This window comes from Anomaloglossus baeobatrachus, chromosome 1 (genome assembly GCF_048569485.1).
Source record: "Anomaloglossus baeobatrachus isolate aAnoBae1 chromosome 1, aAnoBae1.hap1, whole genome shotgun sequence".
Classification (NCBI taxonomy): Eukaryota; Metazoa; Chordata; class Amphibia; order Anura; family Aromobatidae; genus Anomaloglossus; species Anomaloglossus baeobatrachus.
The window spans coordinates 583,519,283-583,535,557 of NC_134353.1; the positions used below are offsets into that span (position 1 = coordinate 583,519,283).

The 16,275-nt window shown below is 48.6% G+C and overlaps 1 protein-coding gene across 1 annotated transcript in view; it reads left to right on the top strand.

The window, feature by feature from the left end:
* Window positions 1-7,515: 7,515 nt before the first annotated feature.
* Window positions 7,516-16,275, top strand: part of FXN (frataxin) — a 47,771-nt gene continuing 39,011 nt past the window's right edge. The window contains exon 1 of the mRNA XM_075340039.1: window positions 7,516-7,716. Within this exon, the coding sequence (XP_075196154.1) occupies window positions 7,612-7,716 (105 nt within the window). The 5' untranslated portion in view covers window positions 7,516-7,611. The remainder of the gene's footprint in view (window positions 7,717-16,275) is intronic.

Sequence of the window (16,275 nt, forward strand, 5' to 3'; positions counted from 1 at the left end):
CCGTGCTACAGCGAGTGTCACCAGGGTGACTTCACGGGTTCAAAGTAGAGAGGAGAGGAAGTGTGCGGTAGGAAAAGGAAAGGTGTCAAGACAGACAACAGACTCTTGAGACACAAGGAAAGCAGTAAAGAATCCGCAAAGACCTGAGTGGAAAGATCAGATACTCAGAGGAGAAAAGAAGCAGTAGAGCGAGAGAGCAAGCTCCAAGAACAGAGGGATCCTGTGGGGTGGACATCCAAGGCTCCCAGTACTTTGCACACAGGGGTGCAGATCCCAGAACAGACCAGGACTTCAAGCCATCTGTTAACTCTGACAGGTGGGTGGGTTTCCAGAACTCATCTGCCACCACTAACGTCCGATGCATCAGCAGCAAAGAGGGGACCTGGAGAAATTCCCTTAAATAGTCCAAGCTGCCTGCGGCAGGACCCAGACACCAGGAGGACCTCCAAATGCTCCACGCCAGGGAGGACTGACAAATACACCAGAGTGCATCGGTGGGATAGTGGCACCAGGTTGGGTGGCACAGCTATAAAGGACACGAGCGCACCTGGGATTCATCACGTCCCCAGGGCGCGAATCCCGTAAGTAAAGACAATCAAACTGCACTCCCTGTCTGGACTGACTTATTGCTGCGCGCCTCCACTTTAACCCTTCACCTACCCCTGGGGAAAAGCCCTGCTCGCGGAGGGCTCCACCATCCACACTGCCCCCATCCATCATCCCCAGCAGGAACCCAAGCGGCGGCCCTACCATACCTGGCCACAAACCGCAAGTGGCGTAGTCGGACTTTTTATTATTTTATTTTTTCTTTTCATTTAAAACTGGTTAACGGTGCCCCGGATCTGAAACCCCTCGAGCCACGGACCGTCCGGATCCAAGCAGTTCGGCTGCCCCGGGGCGCGACATTTGTATGTTTGCAATGAGTCATAAAGTGTACCCAGAAGATCATGTTTGTAAAGGATGCAAAAATTGTCACTTAAAAAAGTGAATCAAGTGGTCATACACGTGGACAAAACTGTTGGCATCTTCTGGTAAGGTAAGAAAGCCCACAATGATCACTGAAATAACATGAAAGTGAAAACACTAAATGGAAGTTTACTGAATATCAACTAATGAAAATCAGACATTGCTTTTGAATTGTGGTTCAACAGAAATATTAAAAAAAAAAAACAACAAAAAAAAACTAATAATGGCCTGGGAAAAAATAATGCCTTTAACCTCTTATCTTGCTGCACATCCTTTTGAGGCAATCACTGCAAGCAAATGATTTCTGTAACCCTCTATGAGACTTCTGCCCTGCTCATGTGCAAACTGCTCCTTGTGTCTCAGGTGTGCAGGAGCGTTCTCCAGACTGCAGGTTTCAGCTCCTTCCACATGTTCAATAGAATTTAGATCACAGCTCGTAGAAGGCTACAGAATAGCCCAATGCTTTTGCTCTTAGCCTTTTTCTATGTTTTTAGCAGTGGACTTTGGGCTATTATCTTGTTGAAGGACACATGACCTGCGATTCAGTCACGCTGTGCAGCAAAGTAGCCTCAAAAATGTTTGTGTCTGTGAATATAAAGCTAATGTGCCTTGCCAAAAAGCACCACTTTTGTCTCATCTGTCCAAAGGCCATTCACCAAGAAACTTTGTGGCTTGTTAATATGCATTGTGGTAAATTCCAGTCTCGTTTATGTAATTTGCTTTCAACAGTGGTTATCTTCTATGGAGTCCACTTTGGCCAAGACAGTGATGAATGGTGTGATCTGTCACTGATGTACCTTGACCTTAAGGCCTAAGCCACACGGCGAGAAAAACAGTGCGAGTGGAGTGCGATAAAACATCGCATTCCCCTCGGACCAATTGTAGCCTGTGTGTCAGCACACATGAGCGATTATTTTCTCAGCCCTAATCGGACCGAGAAAACAATCGCAGCATGCTGCGATTGTAATGCGAGACTCTTTCTCTCGCACCCATTCAAGTGAATGGGGCGAGAGAAAAATCGCACTGCACTCGCGGTACACCGGTGTACCGCTAGTGCAGTGCGAGAATGTCAATAGCCGGCTACGCAGGAGAGAGGGAGAGAAATCCCTCCCTCCCCTCCTGAGTGCCGGCCCGCCCCCTGCAGCTGAGGTCTGCTCGCACGAACGGACCTCAGTTGCAAGGACACACGCATGACACTCGGCTCTGCTGTACTGCCAGCACGAGCCGAGTGTCATGCAAGTGGATCGCAGTAGTCCCCGTGTGGCCCCAGCCTTAGGCCCCGTCACACTAAGCAACATCGCTAGCAACATCGCTGCTAACAAACAACTTTTGTGACGTAGCAGCGATGTTGCTAGCGATGTTGCTGTGTGTGACATCCAGCAACAACCCGGCCCCTGCTGTGAGGTCGTTGGTTGTTGCTGAATGGCCTGGGCCATTTTTTAGTTGTTGCTGTCCCGCTGTGAAGCACAGATTGCTGTGTGTGTGTAACAGCGAGACAGCAACAACTATGTGCAGGCAGCAGGAGCCGGCTTCAGCAGACACTGGTAACCACGGTAAACATCGGGTAACCAAGAAGCCCTGTCCTTGGTTACCCGATATTTACCTTCGTTACCAGCCTCCGCCGCTCTCACTGTCAGTGCCGGCTCCTGCTCCTTGCACGTGTAGCAGAGTACACATCGGGTAATTAACCCGATGTGTACTGTAGCTAGGAGTGCAAGGAGCCAGCGCTAAGCAGTGTGCGCGACTCCCTGCTCTCTGCACATGTAGTTGCAGTACACATCGGTTAATTAACCCGATGTGTGCTGTAACTAGGAGAGCAGGGAGCCAGCGCTAAGCGGTGTGCGCTGCTCCCTGCTCTCTGCACGTGTAGCTGCAGCACACATCGGGTAATTAACCCAATGTGTGCTGTAACTAGGAGAGCAGGGAGCCAGCACTAAGCAGTGTGCGCTGCTCCCTGCTCTGTGCACATGTAGCTGCAGCACACATCAGGTAATTAACCCGATGTGTGCTGTAACTAGGAGAGCAGGGAGCCAGTGCTAAGCAGTGTGCGCTGCTCCCTGCTCTCTGCACGTGTAGCTGCGTGCGCTGGTAACCAAGGTAAATATCGGGTTGGTTACCCGATATTTACCTTAGTTACCAAGCGCAGCATCGCTTCAGTGGCTGGGTGCTGGTCACTGGTCACTGCTGCTGGCTGGGTGCTGGTCACTAGTTGCTGGTGACAGCTCACCAGCAACCCGTGTAGCGATGCTCCAGTGATCCCTGCCAGGTCAGGTTGCTGGTGGGATCGCTAGAGTGTCTGACTGTGTGACTGCTCACCAGCAACCTCCTAGCAACTTACCAGCGATCCCTATCAGGTTGTATCATTGTTGGGATCGCTGGTAAGTTGTTTAAGGGTACTTCACACACAGCGAGATCGCTACTGAGATCGCTGCTGAGTCCCGTTTTTTGTGACCTCATTAGCGATCTCGCTGTGTGTGACACTGAGCAGCGATCTGCCCCCTGCTGTGAGATCGCTGCTCGTTACACACAGTGCTGGTTCGTTTTTTTATTGTTGCTCTCCCGCTGATAAGCACACATCGCTGTGTGTGACAGCGAGAGAGCAACATTCCTGAATGTGAAGGGAGCAGGAGCCGGCGTCTAACAGCCTGCAGTAAGCTGTAACCAAGGTAAACATCGGGTAACCAAGGTGGTTACCCGATATTTACCTTCGTTACCAGCCTCCGCAGCTCTCATGCTGCCAGTGCCGGGTCCTGCTCCCTGCACACGCTAAGTTAAGCGGTGTGAGCTGGTAACTAAGGTAAACATCGGGTAACCATACCCGATGTTTACCTTAGTTACCAGTGTCCGCAGCTTCCAGACGCCGGCTCCGTGCAAGCGCAGCGTCGCTTGCACGTCGCTGCTGGCTGGGGGCTGGTCACTGGTCACTGGTGAGATCTGCCTGTTTGACAGCTCACCAGCGACCATGTAGCGATGCAGCAGCGATCCTGACCAGGTCAGATCGCTGGTCGGATCGCTGCTGCATCGCTAAAGTGTGAAGGTACCCTTAGTGTGACGGTACCTTTAGAGTTCACCTCTAATCTCTTTGGATGTTATCCTGTGCTCTTTGTTTACCATTTATATTATCGGTCTCTTCAATTTCTCATCAATTTTCCTCTTGCAGCTCCATCCAGGTCACTTGGCTAAGTACCGTAGAGCTTGAACTTCTGAATAATATGCAACTGTAGTTAACAGGAACATTAAGCTGTTTTTAGATGGTCTTATAGCCTTTACCTTTAACTCTCTAAATTTCTTTTTAATCTGAGATAACTCTTTCCTTAATTTTCATACATGTTGACTGTGGTACATAGATGATACAGCACAGTGATTACTTTTCACCCTATGAAAAGGCAGACTGAATGATTACAAGTTTGTAGACAGCCATGATGCTGCTAATTACAGGATAAACCTTAAAGGGAACCTGTCAGGTGCAATATGCACCCAGAACCAAGAGCAGTTCTGGGTGCATATTGCGAATCTCTGTATACACTAGCATAGATAAAGGGATCTTTAGAAAAAGTATTTCTAAATATCTTTGATTGTATGCTAATAAGTGAGGGGTCTAGTCCCCTGGTTGTTAGTTCCCCGGCTAGTCGGCTCCATTAGCATGTTAGTACGTCCCTGTGGGCGTGCTATCATGCTAATGAATGTGCAGCGTCAGAGAATGATCTTACTCATCTCTCCGCCACCATCCCGTCCGACGCTGGATTTCGGCTTAGTGCACATGACCCCGGGTCATATGTACTATGAAGCCGGGTGTATGTGTGCTGGCTTTAAACTGAAGCAGTGCACATGACCCAAACTCCGGGGTCATGCGTACGGAGCCGAAATCCAGCGTCAGGCGGCCATGAGGTGAGTGAGATCATCCTGTAACGCTGCACATTCATTAGCATGTTAGTGTGACGCCCTGGGCAAGCCAGGGGTCACAGGTCATAACACCACCACACCCTACACCCCAGTTAGGAACACCAAAGCTAACCCAAAAATCCTTGTTGCCTTCCTCCAGGAGCTGGTGTCCACACCAGGGGGTGGGCCAGGCGGTTGGCTCCGCCCACCGAGGAGTTCACAGCTCTGGAGGCGGGAAAACCAGGCAGATAGAGTTGAGGAAGAGAAGAGATCAGTGAGGGAAGTGAAGGAGTAAACAGTGAAGTGGAAGGAAGTGGTAGAGGAGCTAAAGAGAAAGTGACAGAAAAGGAACAGTTAAGCAAGCCTAAAGTTGGTCCAGGTGTGTGCCTCGGACTGAGACAGCAAGGTCAGCAGACGGCGGTGACCGTCTGGAGGGGTGACTGCTTGGAGGTTGCTGGAAGGGACCGCGGACGGGTGGTGGCCCGGCGGTACCGGAGCGGTATACAAAGAGCAGTCAGCACCAGGGCAGGGGCCTTTCGGATCCCGGCAAGGCTAGGAGTCGCCATAATTTGCCAAATCCGTCAGTGAAGGGGACGACTGTCTCCCAACAACCAAGTCCCGATTGAAGGCAACAGTCCAACCGTAACCAAGAGACACCGCCACCGCCAAGGCACCAGTTTCTCAGGGCCAGCGCCTGCGGGCAAAGTAGGGCTCCTCCGGCCCATATCCAAGCCGGGGAGCGGGTTACCGGTGGGAACCCATCGCAACCATCATCATCTTAGGTGCAGGGAAAAGTGACAGTCACCGTCAACTACTGGGAAAAGCAAGTGCAGCCGTCCGTGGGAACCGTCTTTCCAGCCGTGTGTTTTACCGAGAACTGTGTCATCATCTCAGGCTGAGTGAGTACCACAGTGCCGCAAGGCACAGAGCTGCCCCTGCACCCCTGCACCTCCACAGGCCCCATAACCCGCCTGTCCACCATCCCAACTCCACCATTGGGCCCCGGGATCACCAACCCCTACCCACGGAGGGGCAACACAACAACTGGCTGCTCCATACCATCACTCCCGGGATCCCCATACATAGCAGCGGTGGTGTCACCAAAATCACCACAACCGTGGGTGGCGTCACGGACAATAAACAATCCCCACACCCAAAAACCCCCCTTTCACTCACGGGCGAGGAGCGCCGCTAGAGTCCCCGGGATCCGGCCCATCGCTCGAGCCACCGAGCAGTGGCAGGCCGCAGAAGACGCGGCAGCCGGACCCGAGCAGTGGGAGAGCGCGGCGTCCCCTCCTCCGCCCGCGACATTAGCACGCCCACTGGGATGTACTAACATATGTACTAACATAGAGCCAACCAGCCAGGGAACCCTGATTGTGGCCTTGAGCAGCCGTGTTCTCCTGCGGACATCCAGGGCGCAGTGAGTCCTGATCGTGGGCACATAGCCTAAAATGGTCCAGGTGTGTGAACATCACAAACTGTTCAGGTACAGCAAAAATAAGTAGTGATAATATTCACAGTGGTGTGGATAACAATAAAATGAAGTGGTGTAAAGTGCACATGTGAATAAGATAATACCGGTGGCCATACACAGGACATAGCAAGCCATGGGGCTTCCTTGGCTCTGAAATCCATCATAGTACATGGAAATATAACAGGGAAAATAGAAACGCATTGACTAATCCCCTAAGAGAACTGGCCTAAGCGAGAATCGCAATAGCCAGCTACGGAGGAGAGAGGGAGAGAAATCCCTCCCTCCCCTCCTCCGTGCCGACCCGCCTCTCCGCAGCACTGGCTCGCCCGTCCGCAGCGCCGGCCCGCCCCTCCGCAGCTGAGGTCCGCTCGCACAGTGGGACCTCAGTCGCATGGATACTAGCATGACACTCGGCTCCTGCGGTGCTGCCAGCGCGAGCCGAGTGTCATGCGAGCATCGCAATAGGCCAGGGCCACACGGGGTTATGTGCGAGTCCTCGCATGACACTCTGCTCATGTTCGCAGCACAGTGGAAACCGAGTGTCTTGCAAGGGCCATGCAATGGTGGTCCGATTGTGCAATCAGACCATAGCTGAGCAGGGGAGGGAGGGATTTATCCCCCTATCTCCTCCGTTGCTGACTGATGCGAGAACCGCACTGCTTTTGTGTTACACCGGTGACTTGTATGGGTGCAAATGGAACAAGATCGCATTCTACCTGCAGCATGCTGCGATTGTTTTCTCGGTCCGATTAGGGCTGAGTAAATAATCGCTCATGGCAGCTGCTCCATAGAGTTATATTGGTCTGAGTGGAATGACATTTTTATCGCATTCCACTCGCACCGTTTTTCTCACCGTGTGTCCTAGGCCTAAGCCGGTGACTGAATATGTGCTATTAGGCTTGGTCACAAAGGCTGAATATACTGTATCATTATCATGCATGAACAATAATTAGGTTACTCACCTTTTGATATCTAGTAACATGATGATTCACCATAATTATTTGTTTATAATTCTGTAACTATAATAAAGCTTGTATTTGTTTGTGGTAATCATCTTTACAGGTTTATTATGTATCATCCATTTGACCTTCTATTCTGTTGTCGTTAACGTGCTACTCTGCAAATAGCCACTAGATGTCAGCAGAGCACAGACTCTGCGCCTCTCAAGCTCAGGCGTGATAAATCGAGCAGGATAGTGTGTAACAGTGCTAGACACGAACAATCCATTCCCGAGATGAGCTGAGTGACACCTGTGAGTGGATGTGACGCTGTGTCTCCCTGGTAGTATGTGGGCTCTGTTTAGGGCACCGAGAGGGGTCACCTGCTTCATAAGGGCTCCCTGCCACCCGCGAGCTGCAGTCTCCTGTGTCGGCCGCTGTGTTACACTGAAGGTGAGTCCTGCTTGTGATGTGAGGACCTGCATTATGTAAATTCATGCTGACAGCACATGGAGAGCAGTGTAGGGCTCGCAGGGGGCGGTGCCCTGAGCACTCATCTGATAGGCTGAGGTGCAAGCATGACCAGTCACATGACTGGGAATCCCAGCGATAACCGTGCTGCCGCCTATGTATATAGCGTCCACTACTACAGCCATAATATACAGCTTATGGTACAGGCAGCATTGATTGCTCCTAGGCTGTGTATACAGTGCTGCCGCCTGTGTATATACCATGTACTACAGCCATAATATACAGCTTAGGTTACAGGCAGCAGTGATGGCTCCTAGGCTGTGTATATACCACGTGCTACAGCCATAATATACAGCTTAGGGTACAGGCAGCACTGATTGCTCCTAGGCTGTGTATACAGTGCTGCCGCCTGTGTATATACCACTACTACAGCCATAATATACAGCTTATGGTACAGGCAGCACTGATTGCTCCTAGGCTGTGTATACAGTGCTGCCGCCTGTGTATATACCACGTACTACAGCCATAATATACAGCTTATGGTACAAGCAGCAGTGATAGCTCCTAGGCTGTGTATACAGTGCTGCCGCCTGTGTATATACCACTACTACAGCCATAATATACAGCTTATGGTACAGGCAGCATTGATTGCTCCTAGGCTGTGTATACAGTGCTGCCGCCTGTGTATATACCACTACTACAGCCATAATATACAGCTTATGGTACAGGCAGCAGTGATTGCTCCTAGGCTGTGTATACAGTGCTGCCGCCTGTGTATATACCACTACTACAGCCATAATATACAGCTTATGGTACAGGCAGCATTGATTGCTCCTAGGCTGTGTATACAGTGCTGCCGCCTGTGTATATACCACTACTACAGCCATAATATACAGCTTATGGTACAGGCAGCATTGATAGCTCCTAGGCTGTGTATACAGTGCTGCCGCCTGTGTATATACCACTACTACAGCTATAATATACAGCTTATGGTACAGGCAGCATTGATTGCTCCTAGGCTGTGTATACAGTGCTGCCGCCTGTGTATATACCACGTACTACAGCCATAATATACAGCTTATTGTACAAGCAGCAGTGATAGCTCCTAGGCTGTGTATAGAGTGCTGCCGCCTGTGTATATACCACTACTACAGCCATAATATACAGCTTATGGTACAGGCAGCATTGATTGCTCCTAGGCTGTGTATACAGTGCTGCCGCCTGTGTATATACCACGTGCTACAGCCATAATATACAGCTTATGGTACAGGCAGCATTGATTGCTCCTAGGCTGTGTATACAGTGCTGCCGCCTGTGTATATACCATGTACTACAGCCATAATATACAGCTTATGGTACAAGCAGCAGTGATAGCTCCTAGGCTGTGTATACAGTGCTGCCGCCTGTGTATATACCACTACTACAGCCATAATATACAGCTTATGGTACAGGCAGCATTGATTGCTCCTAGGCTGTGTATACAGTGCTGCCGCCTGTGTATATACCACGTACTACAGCCATAATATACAGCTTATGGTACAAGCAGCAGTGATAGCTCCTAGGCTGTGTATACAGTGCTGCCGCCTGTGTATATACCACTACTACAGCCATAATATACAGCTTATGGTACAGGCAGCATTGATTGCTCCTAGGCTGTGTATACAGTGCTGCCGCCTGTGTATATACCACTACTACAGCCATAATATACAGCTTATGGTACAGGCAGCATTGATTGCTCCTAGGCTGTGTATACAGTGCTGCCGCCTGTGTATATACCATGTACTACAGCCATAATATACAGCTTATGGTACAAGCAGCAGTGATAGCTCCTAGGCTGTGTATACAGTGCTGCCGCCTGTGTATATACCACTACTACAGCCATAATATACAGCTTATGGTACAGGCAGCATTGATTGCTCCTAGGCTGTGTATACAGTGCTGCCGCCTGTGTATATACCATGTACTACAGCCATAATATACAGCTTAGGTTACAGGCAGCAGTGATAGCTCCTAGGCTGTGTATATACCACGTGCTACAGCCATAATATACAGCTTAGGGTACAGGCAGCACTGATTGCTCCTAGGCTGTGTATACAGTGCTGCCGCCTGTGTATATACCACTACTACAGCCATAATATACAGCTTATGGTACAGGCAGCACTGATTGCTCCTAGGCTGTGTATACAGTGCTGCCGCCTGTGTATATACCACGTACTACAGCCATAATATACAGCTTATGGTACAAGCAGCAGTGATAGCTCCTAGGCTGTGTATACAGTGCTGCCGCCTGTGTATATACCACTACTACAGCCATAATATACAGCTTATGGTACAGGCAGCATTGATTGCTCCTAGGCTGTGTATACAGTGCTGCCGCCTGTGTATATACCACTACTACAGCCATAATATACAGCTTATGGTACAGGCAGCAGTGATTGCTCCTAGGCTGTGTATACAGTGCTGCCGCCTGTGTATATACCACTACTACAGCCATAATATACAGCTTATGGTACAGGCAGCATTGATTGCTCCTAGGCTGTGTATACAGTGCTGCCGCCTGTGTATATACCACTACTACAGCCATAATATACAGCTTATGGTACAGGCAGCATTGATAGCTCCTAGGCTGTGTATACAGTGCTGCCGCCTGTGTATATACCACTACTACAGCTATAATATACAGCTTATGGTACAGGCAGCATTGATTGCTCCTAGGCTGTGTATACAGTGCTGCCGCCTGTGTATATACCACGTACTACAGCCATAATATACAGCTTATTGTACAAGCAGCAGTGATAGCTCCTAGGCTGTGTATAGAGTGCTGCCGCCTGTGTATATACCACTACTACAGCCATAATATACAGCTTATGGTACAGGCAGCATTGATTGCTCCTAGGCTGTGTATACAGTGCTGCCGCCTGTGTATATACCACGTGCTACAGCCATAATATACAGCTTATGGTACAGGCAGCATTGATTGCTCCTAGGCTGTGTATACAGTGCTGCCGCCTGTGTATATACCATGTACTACAGCCATAATATACAGCTTATGGTACAAGCAGCAGTGATAGCTCCTAGGCTGTGTATACAGTGCTGCCGCCTGTGTATATACCACTACTACAGCCATAATATACAGCTTATGGTACAGGCAGCATTGATTGCTCCTAGGCTGTGTATACAGTGCTGCCGCCTGTGTATATACCACGTACTACAGCCATAATATACAGCTTATGGTACAAGCAGCAGTGATAGCTCCTAGGCTGTGTATACAGTGCTGCCGCCTGTGTATATACCACTACTACAGCCATAATATACAGCTTATGGTACAGGCAGCATTGATTGCTCCTAGGCTGTGTATACAGTGCTGCCGCCTGTGTATATACCACTACTACAGCCATAATATACAGCTTATGGTACAGGCAGCATTGATTGCTCCTAGGCTGTGTATACAGTGCTGCCGCCTGTGTATATACCATGTACTACAGCCATAATATACAGCTTATGGTACAAGCAGCAGTGATAGCTCCTAGGCTGTGTATACAGTGCTGCCGCCTGTGTATATACCACTACTACAGCCATAATATACAGCTTATGGTACAGGCAGCATTGATTGCTCCTAGGCTGTGTATACAGTGCTGCCGCCTGTGTATATACCATGTACTACAGCCATAATATACAGCTTAGGTTACAGGCAGCAGTGATAGCTCCTAGGCTGTGTATATACCACGTGCTACAGCCATAATATACAGCTTAGGGTACAGGCAGCACTGATTGCTCCTAGGCTGTGTATACAGTGCTGCCGCCTGTGTATATACCACTACTACAGCCATAATATACAGCTTATGGTACAGGCAGCACTGATTGCTCCTAGGCTGTGTATACAGTGCTGCCGCCTGTGTATATACCACGTACTACAGCCATAATATACAGCTTATGGTACAAGCAGCAGTGATAGCTCCTAGGCTGTGTATACAGTGCTGCCGCCTGTGTATATACCACTACTACAGCCATAATATACAGCTTATGGTACAGGCAGCATTGATTGCTCCTAGGCTGTGTATACAGTGCTGCCGCCTGTGTATATACCACTACTACAGCCATAATATACAGCTTATGGTACAGGCAGCAGTGATTGCTCCTAGGCTGTGTATACAGTGCTGCCGCCTGTGTATATACCACTACTACAGCCATAATATACAGCTTATGGTACAGGCAGCATTGATTGCTCCTAGGCTGTGTATACAGTGCTGCCGCCTGTGTATATACCACTACTACAGCCATAATATACAGCTTATGGTACAGGCAGCATTGATAGCTCCTAGGCTGTGTATACAGTGCTGCCGCCTGTGTATATACCACTACTACAGCTAGAATATACAGCTTATGGTACAGGCAGCATTGATTGCTCCTAGGCTGTGTATACAGTGCTGCCGCCTGTGTATATACCACGTACTACAGCCATAATATACAGCTTATTGTACAAGCAGCAGTGATAGCTCCTAGGCTGTGTATAGAGTGCTGCCGCCTGTGTATATACCACTACTACAGCCATAATATACAGCTTATGGTACAGGCAGCATTGATTGCTCCTAGGCTGTGTATACAGTGCTGCCGCCTGTGTATATACCACGTGCTACAGCCATAATATACAGCTTATGGTACAGGCAGCATTGATTGCTCCTAGGCTGTGTATACAGTGCTGCCGCCTGTGTATATACCATGTACTACAGCCATAATATACAGCTTATGGTACAAGCAGCAGTGATAGCTCCTAGGCTGTGTATACAGTGCTGCCGCCTGTGTATATACCACTACTACAGCCATAATATACAGCTTATGGTACAGGCAGCATTGATTGCTCCTAGGCTGTGTATACAGTGCTGCCGCCTGTGTATATACCACGTACTACAGCCATAATATACAGCTTATGGTACAAGCAGCAGTGATAGCTCCTAGGCTGTGTATACAGTGCTGCCGCCTGTGTATATACCACTACTACAGCCATAATATACAGCTTATGGTACAGGCAGCATTGATTGCTCCTAGGCTGTGTATACAGTGCTGCCGCCTGTGTATATACCACTACTACAGCCATAATATACAGCTTATGGTACAGGCAGCATTGATTGCTCCTAGGCTGTGTATACAGTGCTGCCGCCTGTGTATATACCATGTACTACAGCCATAATATACAGCTTATGGTACAAGCAGCAGTGATAGCTCCTAGGCTGTGTATACAGTGCTGCCGCCTGTGTATATACCACTACTACAGCCATAATATACAGCTTATGGTACAGGCAGCATTGATTGCTCCTAGGCTGTGTATACAGTGCTGCCGCCTATGTATATAGCGTCCACTACTACAGCCATAATATACAGCTTAGGGTACAGGCAGCAGTGATTGCTCCTAGACTCTGTATACAGTGCTGCCGCCTGTGTATATACCACTACTACAGCCATAATATACAGCTTATGGTACAGGCAGCATTGATTGCTCCTAGGCTGTGTATACAGTGCTGCCGCCTGTGTATATACCACTACTACAGCCATAATATACAGCTTATGGTACAGGCAGCATTGATTGCTCCTAGGCTGTGTATACAGTGCTGCCGCCTGTGTATATACCACTACTACAGCCATAATATACAGCTTATGGTACAGGCAGCATTGATTGCTCCTAGGCTGTGTATACACTGCTGCCGCCTGTGTATATACCACGTACTACAGCCATAATATACAGCTTATGGTACAAGCAGCAGTGATAGCTCCTAGGCTGTGTATACAGTGCTGCCGCCTGTGTATATACCACTACTACAGCCATAATATACAGCTTATGGTACAGGCAGCATTGATTGCTCCTAGGCTGTGTATACAGTGCTGCCGCCTGTGTATATACCACGTGCTACAGCCATAATATACAGCTTATGGTACAGGCAGCATTGATTGCTCCTAGGCTGTGTATACAGTGCTGCCGCCTATGTATATAGCGTCCACTACTACAGCCATAATATACAGCTTAGGGTACAGGCAGCAGTGATTGCTCCTAGACTCTGTATACAGTGCTGCCGCCTGTGTATATACCACTACTACAGCCATAATATACAGCTTATGGTACAGGCAGCATTGATTGCTCCTAGGCTGTGTATACAGTGCTGCCGCCTGTGTATATACCACTACTACAGCCATAATATACAGCTTATGGTACAGGCAGCATTGATTGCTCCTAGGCTGTGTATACAGTGCTGCCGCCTGTGTATATACCACTACTACAGCCATAATATACAGCTTATGGTACAGGCAGCATTGATTGCTCCTAGGCTGTGTATACAGTGCTGCCGCCTGTGTATATACCACGTACTACAGCCATAATATACAGCTTATGGTACAAGCAGCAGTGATAGCTCCTAGGCTGTGTATACAGTGCTGCCGCCTGTGTATATACCACTACTACAGCCATAATATACAGCTTATGGTACAGGCAGCATTGATTGCTCCTAGGCTGTGTATACAGTGCTGCCGCCTGTGTATATACCACGTGCTACAGCCATAATATACAGCTTATGGTACAGGCAGCATTGATTGCTCCTAGGCTGTGTATACAGTGCTGCCGCCTATGTATATAGCGTCCACTACTACAGCCATAATATACAGCTTAGGGTACAGGCAGCAGTGATTGCTCCTAGACTCTGTATACAGTGCTGCCGCCTGTGTATATACCACGTGCTACAGCCATAATATACAGCTTAGGGTACAGGCAGCATTGATTGCTCCTAGGCTGTGTATACAGTGCTACTGCCTGTGTATATACCACTACTACAGCCATAATATACAGCTTATGGTACAGGCAGCATTGATAGCTCCTAGGCTGTGTATACAGTGCTGCCGCCTGTGTATATACCACGTGCTACAGCCATAATATACAGCTTAGGGTACAGGCAGCATTGATAGCTCCTAGGCTGTGTATACAGTGCTGCTGCCTGTGTATATACCACGTGCTACAGCCATAATATACAGCTTATGGTACAGGCAGCATTGATTGCTCCTAGGCTGTGTATACAGTGCTGCCGCCTGTGTATATACCACTACTACAGCCATAATATACAGCTTATGGTACAGGCAGCATTGATTGCTCCTAGGCTGTGTATACAGTGCTGCCGCCTGTGTATATACCACTACTACAGCCATAATATACAGCTTATGGTACAGGCAGCATTGATTGCTCCTAGGCTGTGTATACAGTGCTGCCGCCTGTGTATATACCACTACTACAGCCATAATATACAGCTTATGGTACAGGCAGCATTGATTGCTCCTAGGCTGTGTATACAGTGCTGCCGCCTGTGTATATACCACGTACTACAGCCATAATATACAGCTTATGGTACAAGCAGCAGTGATAGCTCCTAGGCTGTGTATACAGTGCTGCCGCCTGTGTATATACCACTACTACAGCCATAATATACAGCTTATGGTACAGGCAGCATTGATTGCTCCTAGGCTGTGTATACAGTGCTGCCGCCTGTGTATATACCACGTGCTACAGCCATAATATACAGCTTATGGTACAGGCAGCATTGATTGCTCCTAGGCTGTGTATACAGTGCTGCCGCCTATGTATATAGCGTCCACTACTACAGCCATAATATACAGCTTAGGGTACAGGCAGCAGTGATTGCTCCTAGACTCTGTATACAGTGCTGCCGCCTGTGTATGTACCACTACTACAGCCATAATATACAGCTTATGGTACAGGCAGCATTGATTGCTCCTAGGCTGTGTATACAGTGCTGCCGCCTGTGTATATACCACTACTACAGCCATAATATACAGCTTATGGTACAGGCAGCATTGATTGCTCCTAGGCTGTGTATACAGTGCTGCCGCCTGTGTATATACCACTACTACAGCCATAATATACAGCTTATGGTACAGGCAGCATTGATTGCTCCTAGGCTGTGTATACAGTGCTGCCGCCTGTGTATATACCACGTACTACAGCCATAATATACAGCTTATGGTACAAGCAGCAGTGATAGCTCCTAGGCTGTGTATACAGTGCTGCCGCCTGTGTATATACCACTACTACAGCCATAATATACAGCTTATGGTACAGGCAGCATTGATTGCTCCTAGGCTGTGTATACAGTGCTGCCGCCTGTGTATATACCACGTGCTACAGCCATAATATACAGCTTATGGTACAGGCAGCATTGATTGCTCCTAGGCTGTGTATACAGTGCTGCCGCCTATGTATATAGCGTCCACTACTACAGCCATAATATACAGCTTAGGGTACAGGCAGCAGTGATTGCTCCTAGACTCTGTATACAGTGCTGCCGCCTGTGTATATACCACTACTACAGCCATAACATACAGCTTATGGTACAGGCAGCATTGATTGCTCCTAGGCTGTGTATACAGTGCTGCCGCCTGTGTATATACCACTACTACAGCCATAATATACAGCTTATGGTACAGGCAGCATTGATTGCTCCTAGGCTGTGTATACAGTGCTGCCGCCTGTGTATATACCACTACTAC